At 50.9% G+C, this 17,809-nt stretch overlaps 1 protein-coding gene and 1 long non-coding RNA gene across 3 annotated transcripts; both read right to left on the minus strand.

Annotated features, from left to right (window-relative positions):
* Positions 1-4,513: 4,513 nt before the first annotated feature.
* On the minus strand, positions 4,514-6,900 carry LOC136326916 (heat shock 70 kDa protein 1). Its single transcript, XM_066263571.1, has one exon. The coding sequence runs from the start codon at positions 6,670-6,672 to the stop codon at positions 4,753-4,755; it is 1,920 nt and encodes a 639-aa protein (XP_066119668.1). The 5' UTR covers positions 6,673-6,900; the 3' UTR covers positions 4,514-4,752.
* Positions 6,901-10,816: 3,916 nt separating this feature from the next.
* On the minus strand, positions 10,817-16,157 carry LOC136319766 (uncharacterized). 2 transcript variants are annotated; one of them, XR_010728207.1, is made up of 3 exons: positions 16,010-16,157; positions 15,520-15,704; positions 10,817-11,050 (listed from the first exon to the last, which is right to left on the minus strand). It is a non-coding gene; the product is annotated as an uncharacterized lncRNA (long non-coding RNA). The 2 variants fall into 2 exon arrangements; XR_010728208.1 differs by lacking the exon at positions 10,817-11,050 and adding an exon at positions 12,451-12,858.
* Positions 16,158-17,809: the final 1,652 nt, after the last annotated feature.

The raw sequence follows: 17,809 nt of genomic DNA on the forward strand, positions 1-17,809 counted from the left end.
GGTGGAGGAGCAGGAAGCATCAACTCCCATATGTGCCTTGACCAGGCAAGCCCAGGGTTTCAAACCGGGGACCTCAGTATTCCAGGTCAAGGCTTTATCCACTGCGCCACCACAGGTCAGGCAGTTCAACTATCTTGAAGGTGAACGTGCTTTTTTTTTTTTTTTTTTTTTTTAAATTTTATTTATTTATTTATTTATTTATTTATTTATTTACAGAGACAGAGAGTGAGTCAGAGAGAGGGATAGACAGGGACAGACAGGAACGGAGAGAGATGAGAAGCATCAATTATTAGTTTTTCATGGCGCGTTGCAACACCTTAGTTGTTCATTGATTGCTTTCTCATATATGCCTTGACCGCAGGCCTTCAGCAGACCGAGGAACCCCTTGCTGGAGCCAGTGACCTTGGGTTCAAGCTGGTGGGCTTTTGCTCACACCAGATGAGCCCGCACTCAAGCTGGCGACCTCGGGGTCTCGAACCTGGGTCCTCTGCATCCCAGTCCGATGCTCTATCCACTGTGCCACCGCCTGGTCAGGCGAAGGTGAACGTGCTTTTATAGGCTGGCCTAAAGCCCAAGGACCTCTTAGCTGCCCATTTCCAAACTTCCAGTGCAAGGTATACCTGTCCATTCCCTGGTATATGTATCATTCCCTGATACTGGATTTTTTTCAAAGGTAAAAAGTGAAAGGTTTGCTGAGTTTTGAGTATACATAAGCTCACAAAGTGCTTTTCTGGATTATTGATGCCTTTTTTTCTTACTGTTTAAGGGAAACTCATAGGACAAAATAACCTTTTTTTTTCCTAATTGAATTTAGAGAGAGGTGAGGAGCAGGGAGGGGAGAGGAGGAGTGGAATGGGAAGCATCAAGTCATGGTTTACTGCTCATAAAAATTAGAGGACATTTCAAAATGAATATAAAGCAATAGAAAATACCATTTGTTTCTTCTTTTATTAAACAATTACTTCAGTAAAGCAAAGGGCAAGTCAAAGAAAGTTGTTCAATTATGCAAATGAGATGCAAAGCCAACTGTTATTTCATTGGTGAAAATGCACCATATAAAAAGCTGAAAGTACTGGAGTGTCTCATGTTCCCTGGTCCTCTAATTTTTGTGAGTAGTTGCTTCTCCTATGTGCCTTGACCTGGGAAGGTCTCTGGCTTGAGTGCAGAATCACAGACATGATCCCACGGTCGCTGGCTTGAGCCCAGTGGTAGCTGGCTTGAAACCCAAGGTCGCAAGCTTGAGCAAGAGATCACTGGCTCAGCTGGAGCCCCCAGTCAAGGCACTTATGAGAAAGCAGTCAATGAGCAAAGAAAGTGCCACAAGCAACTAAGAGTTGATGCTCAGCTCTGGCAAGTTGTCGCAGTGGATAGAGCATCAGTCCAGTGTATGGACTTCCTGGGTTCAGTTCCCATCAGGGCACACAAGAGAGGTACCCATCGGCCTCTCTCCCACTCCCCCTTCTCTCCCTCTTCCCCTCCTGTAGCCAGTGGCTTGGATGGATTGGTTCAATCAAGCTAGGCCCCAGGAGCTGAGGATGGGCTGGTCCCAGAGTCACCTCAGCTTCCACTGCGAAAAACAGCTCAGTTGATTCTAGCATCCCCCCAGACCCAGGGTGGGGAGGGGGAGTGGTGTTTGCCACTTGGAGTGTATCTCCCCTCCTCTCACTTAAAAAAGAAAGACTTGATGCTTCTCATCTCTCTCTCCCTGTTTGCCTCTGTATCCCTCTCTTTTTATTTTTATTCGGTGAGAGGCAGGGAGGCAGAGACAGACTCTGGCATGTGCTGGACCAGGATCCACTCAGCAAGCCCAACAGGGGCGATGCTCAGGCCATCTGGGCTGTTGCCTGTTGCTCAGCAACCGAGCTCTTCTTGGTGCTTGAGGCAGAGGCCATGGAGCCATCCTTGGTAACCAGGATAAACTCGCTCCAATTGAGCCATGGCTGCAGGAGGGGAAGATAGAGAATGGAGAGGGGAAGGGTGGAGAAGCAGATGGTCACCTCTCCTGTGTGCCCTGACAAGGAATTGAACCCAGGACATCCATATGCCAGGTGACACCCTACAACTGAGCCAACCGGACAGGGCCAGCCTCCCTCTGAAGAAATAAAAATTCTTCCAAGAATCCTGTGGTTATTATTTTTTTGTTAGCATTTCTTCATTTTTTTTAATGTATTCATTTTAGAGAGAAGAAAGAGACAGAAGGGTGGGAGGGAGGAGCAGAAGCATCAACTCACATAAATGCCTTAACCAGAAAGCCCGGGGCCTGGAAATGACATGACCACCTCAGCATTCTAGAGCGATGCTTTATCCCCTGCGCCACCACAGGGCAGCACTCACTTATTTGAAACAATTCTCCTGTGGCTTCCACCTGTGGCTGTTGTTGCAAAGTGAATTTGCTCCAAGTTTCAGGATGTGTTATGTGTACAGAAATACAATGACATATTCTGAGGTTGCTTCCTAACTCACCACTTCTCTAAGAAGGGAGTCATGACCTTAATTGGCCCAGACTCAGGAATTCTCCTTTCTGCTGTTATACTGCTGCTGCTGCTGGAGATGGTGTTTCTATCCTCTCCCTAAGCTCTTATCGTTGTTGCTGCTGAGGCTGCCAGTGGGTCAGTCCTTTAATGCTTTTCCAGCCTTCAGGCTCCACTTACAGCAACGAGCCCCTTACCAACAGCTCTGGCTCCTGGAAGCACAGACACCTACCTGCCTCCCCCCACCCCTGTCTCTCCAAAAATACAATCCGGAGCAGCCTGTGGTGCAGTGTCTTCTCCACTTCAGGTGCACATATCAGAAACTCAGCCTCTCCCAGAGATTCTGAATTGGCACAAGGGAAGCCTGGCATCTGTATTACTTTTCTAGCCTTCCCAAATAATTTTAATAATGCCACTAGGTTGAAAAATCATAATTCAAATGGCTTGAAACAAAAGGATGTATTCCCTATACTGCATTCAGTGTAGTCTATAATTATAGATCTCATTATGGTTCATCTCATTATGGTCTTGTGAATAGAATAACACAGGCCAGTAAATGGCCCAGTAACCACAGAACTCTTACATAGTCCTTTTCCTTTACAAGCCTTTGAGGAGGGCTTCCTGTCTGTTGTCATTCCTAAACTGCTTGATTCCACAGAGGGTAATGTATTGAAAGATATAACATCGGATTTAAATTTCTTAGATTTTGGAGTATCTCCAGACTGTTTTTGGCAGGGACGGACTGGAATTCTCTCAGGCCAGAGGAAATGTTCCGGACATTAACTGTGAGCCAGGAAGAACCCCAGGTGAAGGGCTTTGTGGGAGGAAGCCAACTTCGCTTATCACCCCAGCTCTAAACTGAACAGTTTTTATCTCCTTTCTGTATATTAAATTTGCTGTTACTTTAAACTGCTATTCTTTTGAGACTATCTATAAAAAGGACAAAGAGGGTACCAATAAACACTGGGGTAAAAGCACTACTTAGAACAAGGCATGAACAACCCAAAGCCCACCGTGCTCAAGCAGTTTGGAAACTGACTCCCAAACCACCACTTATGCTAATTGTGCCCTGGGTGTCCACGGCTCACAAACACTAGGGGATAATCTATAGCTTCCTATTCATTGTGAAACATGCCCTAACGTTTGTGAACAGTATAGTTGAGGTCCCCACCTCCACACGCTCACCTATAGAAAACAGCTTTGGAATATCTGATGTGTATGGGATGTTAGGATGAGGATTACTGGGGGTTACTGGAGTGCTTCAAAGAAAACTGGTCCCGTGTGCATCCCTCCCCTTTCTTACCACGCTCCCAAACTTGGGGCATCTCACTCCAGACTCTCACTTGAATAACAGCAGCAGCTAGGGTCACCATGCCTGAAAGTGTCATCGTATATAGCACAGTTCTATTCAAAATGATCTTAAAATTTTGGAAATAAGGCCATTTGGACAAAATAAAGCAACCAAAACCAAGAGAATAAATAATTGCACTTGATTGCCAAGTGGGATTTACAGAGCCAGAGTAAGAATCTGCAGCCTGTTTCTGTTTTCTCAGCTCCTATCTGTAACCTCAACAGAAGAACGGATGGCTAACGGGCCAGAAGTGGGTGCTGAAGCGCTGTGCACACTTAACTGTCCGGGAAGAAGCACACAGAAACCCCTCAACGTGGCCTTTAAACCACAGCAGCCTCTCCTGCCCAAACCAGTCTGCTGCCTCTGTCCCTACTGACACAGGTGAAAACTACCACAGGCCCCACCCAATCAAAGTGGTCCGTTACCTAGAATTTTGTTTGCTAACACGGATGTATTTTTTCACCTAGAAATCCTCCCAACAAAAACAGCCGTAGTCAAGGCTGCTAACAACTGCACCTGCCTTGGGAAGTACTGTCCCTTTCAATCCACAGATGGAATTCAGACGTCTCAGAAGAGTCCACTAGCCCTCCCGAATAGAAACAGACACACATTATTAACATTTTACTTTATTTTTCACTCATAATACACAAATTATGAAAAGTAAAAAAAATGCCATAACTTTTGGTGTGTTAAAAAAAAAAAAGTGGTAGTGTACCTCATTTAAGAAAAATAACGAGACAATACTCTAAACTACAGAACATAATTGTTATGCAACAAGAAAAATAAAGATAAGCAAGCTAATTAGGCTACAAACTTTAAACTGAAAAACAGCAGAGAGCTGAAAGTAAAAAAAAATTTTTTTAAGCAATACAAAGGTCTTTGGGTGCCTTCCGTCTCAAAAACAAATACGAAAAAATAAGGAAGGACTTCCTAATCCACCTCCTCAATGGTGGGGCCGGAGCCTCCCTTAGGGGCCTGCGCCCCGAAGCCACCCGCCCCGGGGCCGCCCGCACCCTGGTACAGGCCGCTGATGATGGGGTTACACACCTGCTCCAGCTCCTTCCTCTTGTGCTCAAACTCCTCCTTCTCCGCCAGCGTGTTGGCGTCCAGCCAGGAAATCACCTCCTGGCATTTGTCCAGCACCCGCTTCTTGTCCGCCTCGCTGATCTTGCCCCGCAGCCCCTCGTCCTCCACGGCACTCTTCATGTTGAAGGCGTACGACTCCAGCGCGTTCTTGGCCGCCACCCGCTCGCGCTGCACCTCGTCCTCCGCTTTGTAGCGCTCCGCCTCCTGCACCATGCGCTCGATCTCCTCCTTGCTCAGGCGGCCCTTGTCGTTGGTGATGGTGATCTTGTTGGCCTTGCCCGTGCTCTTGTCCAAGGCCGTGACGTTCAGGATGCCGTTGGCGTCGATGTCAAAGGTCACCTCGATCTGGGGCACGCCCCTGGGCGCCGGCGGGATGCCACTCAGCTCGAAGCGCCCCAGCAGGTTGTTGTCCTTGGTCATGGCCCTCTCGCCCTCGTACACCTGGATCAGCACCCCGGGCTGGTTGTCCGAGTAGGTGGTGAAGATCTGCGTCTGCTTCGTGGGGATGGTGGAGTTGCGCTTGATCAGGGCCGTCATCACGCCCCCGGCCGTCTCCAGACCCAGCGACAGGGGAGCCACGTCCAGCAGCAGCAGGTCCTGCACGTTCTCGGACTTGTCCCCCATCAGGATGGCCGCCTGCACCGCCGCCCCGTACGCCACCGCCTCGTCCGGGTTGATGCTCTTGTTGAGTTCGCGCCCGTTGAAGAAGTCCTGCAGCAGCTTCTGCACCTTGGGGATGCGCGTGGAGCCGCCCACCAGCACCAGGTCGTGGATCTGCGCCTTGTCCAGCTTGGCGTCGCGCAGGGCCTTCTCCACGGGCTCCAGGGTGCCCCGGAACAGGTCGGAGCACAGCTCCTCGAAGCGCGCCCGCGTGATGGACGTGTAGAAGTCGATGCCCTCGAACAGGGAGTCGATCTCCAGGCTGGCCTGCGTGCTGGACGACAGGGTCCTCTTGGCCCTCTCGCAGGCCGTGCGCAGCCGCCGCACGGCTCGCTTGTTCTGGCTGATGTCCTTCTTGTGCTTCCTCTTGAACTCCTCCACGAAGTGGCTCACCAGCCGGTTGTCAAAGTCCTCCCCTCCCAGGTGCGTGTCGCCGGCCGTGGCCTTCACCTCGAAGATGCCGTCGTCGATCGTCAGGATGGACACGTCGAACGTGCCCCCGCCCAGGTCGAAGATGAGCACGTTGCGCTCCCCCTTGCCCGTCCTGTCCAGCCCGTAGGCGATGGCGGCCGCCGTGGGCTCGTTGATGATCCTCAGCACGTTCAGCCCCGCGATCACCCCCGCGTCCTTGGTGGCCTGGCGCTGCGAGTCGTTGAAGTAGGCCGGCACGGTGATCACCGCGTTGGTCACCGGGTAGCCCAGGTACGCCTCGGCGATCTCCTTCATCTTGGTCAACACCATGGACGAGATCTCCTCGGGGTAGAACGCCTTGGTCTCCCCCTTGTAGCTCACCTGCACCTTGGGCTTGTCCGCGTCGCTGATCACCTGGAAAGGCCAGTGCTTCATGTCCGACTGCACCACCGCGTCGCCAAACTTGCGGCCGATCAGCCGCTTGGCGTCGAACACGGTGTTCTGCGGGTTCAGCGCCACCTGGTTCTTGGCCGCGTCCCCGATCAGCCGCTCCGTGTCGGTGAAGGCCACGTAGCTGGGGGTGGTGCGGTTGCCCTGGTCGTTGGCGATGATCTCCACCTTGCCGTGCTGGAACACCCCGACGCACGAGTAGGTGGTGCCCAGGTCGATGCCGATGGCCGTGGTTTTAGCCATGCCGCTGCCTTGATCTCGCGCCGGGCGCTGAGAGGTTCGGGTCTTTTCTGAAAACCGCGGTACGGGTCCGCGACGAGAACCTCGGTCTTTTCTAAAGCAGGAGACGGAACACCGGGGCCGCAGAAGTTTTTCCTCGGCAATTCGGGTGCGCGGAGGTTGCGTCCACAAACAATACGCATACACGAACGGAGAACGTCAGTCCAAGCAGCTGGACCATTGTGGGTACCGGAGGCGGCCCCTATTTAATATTCTTCACCGAGTCCCGCCTCTTCCCCGCTGGCCCAATCCCCGCGCTCGGCGAGGCGGTCGGTCGGGAATGTTCTCCGGGAAACACTGTGCGTCCTGCCCCCCAGGCTTTCTTAGACCAATCAGCACACTGGGTGCCGCCCCTCCCAGAACTCTCCAGACTTTTCTTGGCTCCCGGGGAGGGGCTGGAGTCGGAAGGGGCGGAGGGCCGCCGGGAAGGCGGGGTTTAGACTCTACGCCCCGCCCCCCGTGTCAGTTCCCCCGCGACGCGGGCCCCAGCTACCTAGTGGAAATCGACCCTGAAGGGGCAGCTCTTGGCTCCAATGTAGATCTGGGGCGGTGAGGGGTCCTGGGGCTGAAACTACTAATTTGATTTAACCTTGAAATTTCCTGAATTTCTTGAAGAGGGTGGGGCGTGTGAGACGAAGAGACTCCGATTGGACCTGGGCGCTGACGGACACGGCTCGTTGGGGCCGCTCGCCGAGAGTCCCCGCCGCCCGGGCTGCCCGAGGATCCCTTTGGCTGTCGGTGGCGTTTCCCGGCTTCTTTTTAAAACGGGGAGCAGTGAAGAGATCATGCACTATGGTTCTTGACATCCTGTTTAACCCACATGGACTATCTAGGAATGGGGATGCGGAGGGATCTGAATTTTGAGTAAGAAAAGCAATCAGGTAGACAGGCGGTCCTTAAACTGGAAGAAGGAAGGAGCTGGGTGGGGGGTCAGGGAGGGGACGAAGGGACGGAGCCTAGGGGCGGGGCGAGGAGAGAAGAGTGGGACCGCGGCGCCCCTGCCTGCTCCCAGTCGCTCCCTTTGCCTCGGGGTGGCTCCTGCGTGAGGAATAGAACAGTTTTCCGTGAACCTTGTCCTTTTGGCCTTTTTGCCTTCGCGATGCCTCCGGGTGGAGTAGGGAAAGGGTTAACCTCGGGGTCCCGAATGTGGCCTTCTGCCCTGTTCCTGCAACCCCTGGGATCCCCGCCATTTATTTATTTTTTTTAATTTTTTAAACTTACTGATTTTAGCTCGAGAGAGAGACACACAGGAACGTGGAACTGTCCCTGTATGTGCCCTAATCAACTGGCAACTTCTGCGATTTGGGCGGATGCTCCAACTAGCTGAGCTATCGGACCGCCCGGGACTCGCAACTACTTCTTTGAGAGGGGCGGCGGGAAGAAGCGGGAAGCAGGAATAGTAGCTGCCTCCCCGATCTGCCTCGACCGGCAAGCCTCAGTGTTCCAGGTCCACCCTTGACCCACTGTGCCACCGCGGGTCAGGTCCCCTCACCACTGCTTTAAAATAAATGTGATGGAATGGTGAGTCAGCCAGGGAGGGGCCCAGACATTGTTCTTTTCTAACAGCCTCATGGCACTGCTGCTTGGCAGGTGGCCCGTTTTAAGCAAACAACCCCAGAATCACTGTAAGGTTGGAAGGGTTGGTGAGAACCAAGTTGTAGTTCCAGCTGATCTGAAACTTCAGCTCATTTGCATTACACATAATTCACCCACTTGCTTATTTTAGTCTACATTCCAACTCACTGCGCATTACCTGCAGACTGTTTTAAATACAACCACACTTGGTAACTTAATTTTTACCTTTTTCCTTCATCCTTTTGGGCAGGCAAGACCCCTTCTCAGGAGCTTGAAGTAAAAATATGAGGGACATTAAAGCAAAAATAAGGGGTTAACAATGCACGGAAAAAGACTTGGTGCTATATCCACCTTTGGTTTTTAAGCTGAATTTAGGGGGATTACATTGGTTAATAATATATAGGTTTCCCACTGCCAGGTAGCTCAGCCGCTTAGAGCACTGTCCTGGTACACCAAGGTTGCAGGTTCCATCCGGTCAGGGCACAACCAAGAATCAACCAATGATGCATAAATAAGTGGAAAAACATCAGATTGGTCTCTCTCTCTCTCTCTCTCTCCCCAACACACACACACACTTTCTTCCCTCCCTGTCCCTTCCTCTCATTTTTTTATTTTATTTTATTTATTGATTTGAGAGAGAGAGAGAGAAGGTGGAGGAAGGGAGCAACACATAGTAGTTGCTTCTGGTATGTGCCTTGACCAGGCAAGCTGCAGGTTTCAAACCAGGGACCTCATTATTCCAGGTCTGTGTTCTATCCACTGCAGCACCACAGGTCAGGCTATAATTGATTTTAGAAAGAGAGGAAAGGAGAGAAAGAAACATGGACCTGTTGTTCCACTTTTTTTATACATTCATTGTGTGATTCTTGTGTGTGCCCTGCCCGGGATCAAATTCCCAGCCTGGGTGTTATTAGCACATGCTTGCAGGCCAGGGCAGGTATAGCATTTTATTTCACCTCCTTAATCTAATCAAACCAGTTAAACTTTAGAAATTTTCTATTTCTTTATACCATCTGGCTGGGAGTTCCCCAAACTTCCATCTTAGCCGCCCAGTGAATGAACACTTACAGACTCCTTTAACCTCCATCCCCTCCTCCACGCTTCCTGACCACCACCAGCTACCCACGGCATTGGATACTTCTCTCCTTCTTGCACTGCACATGGGCACTTTAAAATTTTTTTTAAAGACTTTATTCATTTTAGAGGGAAGAGAGAGAGAGAAGAGAGAAGGGGGAAGGAGCAGGAGGAATCAGCCCCCACATGTGCCTGGACCAGGCAAGCCCAGGCGTCTGAACTGGTGGCCTGAGCGTTCCAGGTCGACGCTTGATCCACTGCGTGGCCACAGGCCAGGCTCCACCTGTGCAATTTGGACTGCTTCTCTGTTGGCTGGAAGCAAAGGACATTGCTGTGTCCACTGTCTGGCCAGTAAACATGGTGATAGGGGCTCAGATCTGACTCCCATACTTCTAGGGTAGCAGAGAAAGATCCCCCAGGAATGCTGGTCTTCATGAATCAGATAGTCAACTACACACTACAACTTAACTACTGTCCGAGTTAAATCTCTGTAGATTGGTCTGGAAACCTAAGCACCCATATTTGTTTTCCGTTTCCTGACAAGAACAGGATGTCCCTAATTTAGTCTTTCGTTTTACATTGAGGTACTCAAAGAAGAAACTTAGTCACAGGTTTAATAAGTGTGTAAGGTAACTATAAGAACCCCAAGGGAGCCTGACCAGGTGGTGGCGCAGTGGATAGAGCGTCGGACTGGGATGCGGAAGGACCCAGGTTCAAGACCCCGAGGTCGCCAGCTTGAACGCGGGCTCATCTGGCTTGAGCAAAGAGCTCACCAGCTTGGACCCAAGGTCGCTGGCTCCAGCAGGGGGTTACTCGATCTGCTGAAGGCCCACGGTCAAGGCACATGTGAGAAAGCAATCAATGAACAACTAAGAAGTCGCAACGCGCAACGAGAAACTGATGATTGATGCTTCTCATCTCTCTCCGTTCCTGTCTGTCTGTCCCTGTCTATCTCTGCCTCTGTAAAAAAAAAAAATTAAAAAAAAAAATGTTATTAAGAACCCCAAGGGAGCCTGACCAGGTGGTGGCGCAGTGGATGGAGCGTCGGACTGGGATGCGGAAGGACCCAGGTTCGAGACCCTGAGGTCGCCAGCTTGAGTATGGGCTCATCTGGCTAGAGCCAAAAAACAAACAAACAAACAAAAACTCTCCAGGTGGACCCAAGGTTGCTGGCTCGAGCAAGAGGTTACTTGGTCTGCTGAAGGCCTGCGGTCAAGGCACATATGAGAAAGCAATGAATGAACAACTAAGGAGTCCCAACGAAAAACTGATGATTGATGCTTCTCATCTCTCTCCGTTCCTGTCTATCTGTCCCTGTCTATCCCTCTCTCTGTAAAAAATAAATTAAAAAAAAAAAAAAAAAAAAAGAATCCCAAGGGATGTTGCAGAACTAGGACTTTATTAATTTGGGGATTTAGTTTGTGATGTAATAAACGTCCACACCAGCAGAAAGTTTTCAGTTTTTCCAATTTAAAAAAATTTATTTTTCCAAGAGAGAGGAGGGGAGATAGAGAGACAGACTCCCACATGTGCCCCGACCGGGATCCACCCGGCCATCCCCATCTGGGGCTGATGCTCTGTCCATCTGGGACCATGCTCGCAACTGAGCTGTTTCAGAGCCTGATGCCGGGGCTCCATGGAGCCATCCTCAGTGCCAATGGACAGTGCGCTCAGAACCAATCAAGCCATGGCTCTGGGAAGAGAAAAGAGAGAGAGGGTTGAGGAGGGATGGAGAGGCAGAGGGTCACTTCTCCTTTGTGCCCTGACCAGAGGCGGATTAAGGTCAGTTGAGGCCCTGGCATAAAAGAAAATATTTGTCCCCCTCCTTTCAAAAAGAGAGAGACAGGGAAAATAAAAATAGATGTTAGCCATATTTTTTATTTTTATTTTATTTTATTTATTTTGTATTTTTCTGAAGCTGGAAACGGGGAGGCAGTCAGACTCCCGCATGTGCCCAACCGGGATCCACCCGGCACGCCCACCAGGGGGTGATGTTCTGCCCATCTGGGGCATTGCTCTGTTGCGACCAGAGCCACTCTAGTGCCTGAGGCAGAGGCCATGGAGCCATCCCCAGCGCCCGGGCCATCTTTGCTCCAATGGAGCCTTGGTTGCGGGAGGGGAAGAGAGAGACAGAGAGGAAGGAGAGGGGGAGGGGTGGAGAAGCAGATGGGTGCTTCTCCTGTGTGCCCTGGCTGGGAATCGAACCCGGGACTTTCGCACGCCAGGCCGACGCTCTACCACTGAGCCAACTGGCCAGGGCCCCATATTTTTAAATAAATAAAAATATTATGTACTGTTAATGTTAAAATTGCACATATGAGCCTGGCCTGTGGTGGCGTAGTGGATAAACCTTCAGCCTGGAATGCCAAGGTTGCCAGTTCAAAACCCTGAGCTTCCCTGGTCAAGGTACATACAACAAGCAAGCAATGAACAACTAACATGAAGCAACTATGAGTTGATACTTCCCATTCCATGTTCCCCTTTCTCTCCTGTCTCTGTAAAATCAATAAATAAAGTATTTTTTTTAATTGCACATATGAAACCAAACTTGGGGTCACTAGAAAATTGTATAAAGTTGGGGTTTTGCGGGGCCCTTCAGAAGTCAGGGCCAGGGTGCATGCCTCTTGTAGCCACCGTTAAATCCACCTCTGGCCCTGATAGGAAATCAAACCCAGCATTTCCATATGCTGGACCAATGCTCTACCACTGAGCCAACTGACCAGGGCCCAGAAAGTCTTTATGAGTTTATATGAGCCAAACTGATGACATATGTTGGGGTGTAAGATTGCAAATGCTCTGGAGAATAGCAGTTTTGCAGCATATATATTAGAATCAAAGGAGTTCCGGGTTCAAGTCCTGGTCAGGGCACACAGGAGAAGTGGCCATCTGCTTCTCTACGCCTGCCCCTTACTCTCTTCTCTCTCTTCCTCACCTGCAGCCCTGGCTCGATTGCTTCCAGCACATCGGCCCTAGGCGCTGAGGATGGCTCTGAGGGTCCTCCACCTCAGGTGCTAAAAATAGCTCAGTTGCGAGCATGGCCCTATGGTATTTTCCCCACCGAGGAAGAAGGAAGGAGCCACAAAGTGTGGAATAGTAAAAGCTTTTATTTAGTACAGCGCATCCTGCCCAACGAGGTTCTCTGGTCCTGGGGACAGAGGCCAGGGAAGTCGCATGGTGTGATTCGTGTGGGAGATATTTAAAGGGTTTTTAGGATGGTTGAGCTAATATGACGTAGTGAAATCTCACTGGCTGACAGACAGTCGCTCCCTTTCCACGGACTCCTGGGAAGTTTCTTCCAGCACATGAGTGTGGGCGGTCCCAGCTAAAGTTCCTGGGTCTGGGTTGTCTTGTGATTTTCCCCCATTACAGACCACCCCACAGGCAGAGCATCGGCCCCACACAGGGTGGCTGGGTGGATCTCAGTCGAGGTGCATGCGGGAGTCTGTCTCTGTCCCCGTCCTCTCTTTGGAAAAGAGAATCAAAGGAATCAAAGGAGAAGACCTAAAAAAGATGCATGGAAACCACTGGTGGTAAAGTAAGGAGACAGGACAAAGCATGGGGTGAGGGAGAAGCAAAATGGAACTTGGGGTGGTAAACACACAATACCATATATATATAATGTATTATAGAATAGTATACCTGAAACCTATATCATTTTATTAACCAATGTTACCCCTTAAATTAAAAAAAAAGGCAAAATGGAGAAACATAGTTTTACATTGGTAGGTACTGGATAGTTACTAACATTACAGCGCATAGAGATGGTATGCGGAATCAAGATCACAATGAGGGATTCTCTGGTCTCATGCTCTAGTAACCTTATGCTCTGATGCGGGGGGAGTGGGGGGTTGCGACTTCCAGGGCTAGGAAAAGAAAATCACTGACATTTCAAAGGTATGTCAGCTTAGATGTATAAGAACAGTGGACAGAGCTCACTTAAGGTGGAGACTGGCATTTGCTAAGAAAGCTATCGGCTGAGACATGACTACCCACTATGACCTGCCCAGTTGGGAATTTCTGATCACACCATCTTGTGGGGTTACTTTGGTCATTAAGCTTGTCAGGCCTGCCATGGGGCCCCCCGGAGCATGTCAGGCTTAGTGCATAGCCCCTTTTTCCTTTTCTTTTTTTATTCAGTAAGAGGAGGGGAAGCAGAGACACTCTTGCAAGCACCCTGACTGGGTTCCACCTGGCAAGCCCACTAGGGGTGATGTTCTCTGCCCATCTGGGGTGTTGCTCTGTTGCTCAGCAACTGAGCTCTTCTTAGCGCGTGAGGTTAAGGCCATGTTGCCATCCTCAGTGCCCAGGACCAACTCGCTCCAATGGAGCCATGGCTGCAGGAGCGGAAAAGAGAGAGAGAAGCGAGAGGGGCAGTGGTGGAGAAGCAGATGGGCTCTTCTGTGTGCTCTGACCGGGAATCAAACCCAGGACATCCACACGCCAGGACAACGCTCTATCCACTGGACTACCTGGCCCCAGCTACAGGCAAGCTATTTTTTTTTTTTTTTTCATTTTTTCGTTTTTCTGAAGCTGGAAACGGGGAGAGACAGTCAGACAGACTCCCGCATGCGCCCGACCGGGATCCACCCGGCACGCCCACCAGGGGCGACGCTCTGCCCACCAGGGGGCAATGCTCTGCCCATCCTGGGCGTCGCCATATTGCGACCAGAGCCACTCTAGCGCCTGAGGCAGAGGCCACAGAGCCATCCCCAGCGCCCGGGCCATCTCTGCTCCAATGGAGCCTTGGCTGCAGGAGGGGAAGAGAGAGACAGAGAGGAAAGCGCGGCGGAGGGTTGGAGAAGCAAATGGGCGCTTCTTCTGTGTGCCCTGGCCGGGAATCAAACCCGGGTCCTCCGCACGCTAGGCCGACGCTCTACCGCTGAGCCAACCGGCCAGGGCCACAAGCTATTTTTTTTTAAATGAGAGAGAGAAAGAGAGAGAGGTGAGAAGCATCAACTTATAGTTGTGTCACCTTGGTTGTTCATTGATTGCTTTCTCATATGTGCCTTGACCACAGGGCTTCAGCAGCAGACTGAATAACCCTTTGCCCAAGCCAACGACCTTGGGTCCAAGCTGGTGAGCTTTTTTTTTTTTTTTTTGTTCAAGCTAGATGAGTCTGCGCTCAAGCTGGCAACCTCAGGGTCTCGAACCTGGGTCCTTCCACATCCCAGTCTGACGCTCTATCCACTGCGTCACCGCCTGGTCAGGCATTTATTTATTTATTTATTTTAAACAGAGAGAGAGTCAGAGAGAGGGATAGACAAGGACAAAGAGGAACAGAACAGAGATGAGAAGCATCAATCATTAGTTTTTCGTTGTGACACCTTAGTTGTTCATTGATTGCTTCCTCATATGTGCCTTGACAGTGGGGCTACAGCAGAGCGGGTGACCCCTTGCTTGAGCCAGCCACCTTGGGTCCAAGCTGGTGAGCTTTGCTCAAACCAGATGAGCCTGCGCTCAAGCTGATGACCTCAAGGTCTCGAACCTGGGTCCTCAGCATCCCAGTCTAATGCTCTATCCACTGAGCCATCACCTGGTCAGGCAGAGCCAAGCATTTTTAATGCAACAAGTGGCAAAAGCTTCAATGACTTGGGAACTCTGTGGATTTCAGGCAGCATGGGGGTGGGAGGAACCTGGGTAAGGGAAGAAGTGAGTTTGCATCCAGAATATAGTTCCCATTGAAGCTGTTTCCTTAATAATGGCGCATTTGTGCCTGACCTGTGGTGGCCCAGTGGATGAAGTGTCCACCTGGAATGCTGAGGTGGCCAATTGGAAACCCTGGGCATGCCCTGTCAAGGCACGCATGGGAAGCACCTACAAGTTGATGCTTCCTGCTCCTCCAGCACCCTCTCTCTCTCTCCCCCCAACTCTAAAATGAATAAATAAAATCTAAGAAAATATTGATATAATAATCAATAATGGAATACTTGTATGTTAACTAAACTATACAAGACTGTATCTCTAAAGTAGAATTAACTACTGTCATAGGTTGGCAGCCACAGGATCGGTGGGATTATAAGGCCTTGGTTTAGTGGCGGTGACAGTGCTGCATACTTGCTGCCTTCTCCCCTGTGTTGGGGTCGGTACTCTCCCGTCTGACCTCTCCATCATTGGTACTGAGGGGCTTTCAAAGCTGGGGTACTACTAGCACTATGGCATTACCTTTGGTTTAGGGTAGAAACCACTTTAGGATTTCTAGGTAGAGGACATTCAGCCGAACCTTTTCAGTTTCAAAGAGGAGCGCAACGGTCAGCGACGAGGTTTAGTCACACAGGTAATTATAGAACCAGTGATCAACCTACAGCCCTCATACTTCCCAGGTGGAATCCTCCCAATGGTGTCATTGTCTAAAAAGGGCCACAAACGAAGGGAGTGAAAAGTGATGATCAGAGATGTGCCCCCCAGTGGTACCATGGGGCTGCGTGACCAGCCAGGTCTACCCCCCCTGCAGCCGCCTCCGCCTCCGCCGCCGCCGGGGGTGCGGGACCACCACCACGGCCCCCAGCTCCCACCCTTCCAGCTTCCCCCAAGCCCCGCCCCCTCCCCCCAAAACGGACTGCTGGGTTGGAAAGAGGGGAAGGAAACGGGGTGCGGAATGGCAGGTGGCGCGAGGTTCACCGAGCCTTCTAGATATTAACGATAGAGCTGTTACCAGGCTTGATGTTCTATGATGAGTCTCCGAGCTACAGTGTTTTGCGTGGGGCAGTTTGTTTGAGGCGTGTTCTCGGTCAGTCTCCACCTTCGAGCCTAGAAAACTCCAGAAGGTTCTGGGCGGAGCACGAACCCGGAGGCAGCCTGAGCCAAACAAGACCCCGGCGCAGAGGGGCGGAGCCGAAACCACTGAAGGGGGGGGGCTAACGGGGGCGTGGTTTGGGGCCAGGAGGGGCGGGGCCTGACCATGTCCGGGGTTCCGGGGACTGGAGGGGGCGGGGGCTGGGCCCCCTGGGACCTTGCGGGGACCGGGTCTGACCACGACCGGGGGCCTGGGGGTTTAGCCACAGCCGGGGGCCTAGGGGTCTGACTACGGCTGGGGACTTGGGATGGCCGCTGAGGGTCCTGGCGGCCTCGGGCGATATGTATTGTTTGTTTTCAAAACGTGATTAGAGGAGGAAAAAAACAAAAAAGACCTTTAAATTTTCTCGCACTGGCTAATGTAATTCGTACAACTGAGCCAGAGGAATCGGGAGGCCTAGCGGAGAAGGGACGGTCCCCTCAGCCCCCCCGGGAACGCGCCAGGCTGAGGCTCGGATGGGCGACCGGTGGGGACCTCGTGGCTTCTCCCTGCCGCCACCTCGCTCCCTCGTCCCTCTCGTCGGGCCCTTGGGAGGGGTCAAGAGGTCGTAGACCCTCGGGAGTGATTCTCGTCTTCGGGACTCCGCAGTGTTCCCAGCTGTGGGTCGGCCCCTTGTCGCCCCCTCGAGACCGCTCCTCTGGTTCTGGACCGGGCTGGTGGGGCCGGTCCTCCTGGGTCCCAAGCTGGCTCCCCGCCCCAGTCCCTTTAATGAGCGGTGCTAGGAGGAGGGACCCACGGTTGCGGTTGCTGTGTCCCACTGAACTGCACCGGATACCTTGAAGGGATGACCCGAGGGGCCTTATTGAGGGTGATCGATTAGTGTGAAGGATGATAGTTACCGGTCCTTATACCTAATGATCGCCACCTTAAAAGTCGCCAATATTGGCTCTGCACCTGAAATGACCCCACTTCTTTTAACCAAGAATCCAACTTCTCTCACATTTGTCAAGGAACTTTTTGTGTTGTTTGGTATCGTTTCTGCATTTTTGATGACAAAACCGTGTTAAAACACCAGGACTAACAATAGCTATATAGGTTAGTAATAAGGCAATACCTGAGGTTAAAAAGGCCATGAGCCTGGCCTGTGATGGTGCGATGGATGGAACATGGACCAGGAATGTTAGGGAAGGTCCCCCGTGCTCCGTCAAGGCGCATAGGACAAGCAACAGTGAACAACTAAACTGAAGCAACTAAGAGTTAATACTTCTCAATCTCCTCCAACTCCTCTCTATGTAAAATCAATACAGTCTTTTAAAAAGCCCCATAGCCTGACCAGGCGGTGACCCAGTGGATAGAGCAGGGGTAGTCAACCTTTTTATACCTACCACCCACCTACTTTTGTATCTGTGTTAGTAGTAAGATTTTCTAACTGCCCACCACAGTAATGGTGACTTATAAAGTAGGGAAGTAACTTCACTTTATAAAATTTATAAAGTAGAGTTACAGCAAGTTAAAGCATATAATAACAACTACTTACCAAGTACTTTATGTTGGATTTTTGCTAAGTTTGGCAGAATAAATCTTTATAAAACAACTTAATATAGTTAATTCTATCGTTTTATTTATACTTTGGTTGCTACGTTACCGCCCACCATGAAAGCTGGAATTCCCGCTAGTGGGCAGTAGGGACCAGGTTGACTACCACCGGGAGAGAGCATT

This window comes from Saccopteryx bilineata, chromosome 1, assembly GCF_036850765.1.
Source record: "Saccopteryx bilineata isolate mSacBil1 chromosome 1, mSacBil1_pri_phased_curated, whole genome shotgun sequence".
NCBI classification, from domain to species: domain Eukaryota; kingdom Metazoa; phylum Chordata; class Mammalia; order Chiroptera; family Emballonuridae; genus Saccopteryx; species Saccopteryx bilineata.

Coding starts and splice junctions, on each gene's coding strand:
- LOC136326916 (XM_066263571.1), bottom strand. CDS start 6,672: ATGGCTAAAACCACGGCCATCGGCATCGACCTGGGCACCACCTACTCG.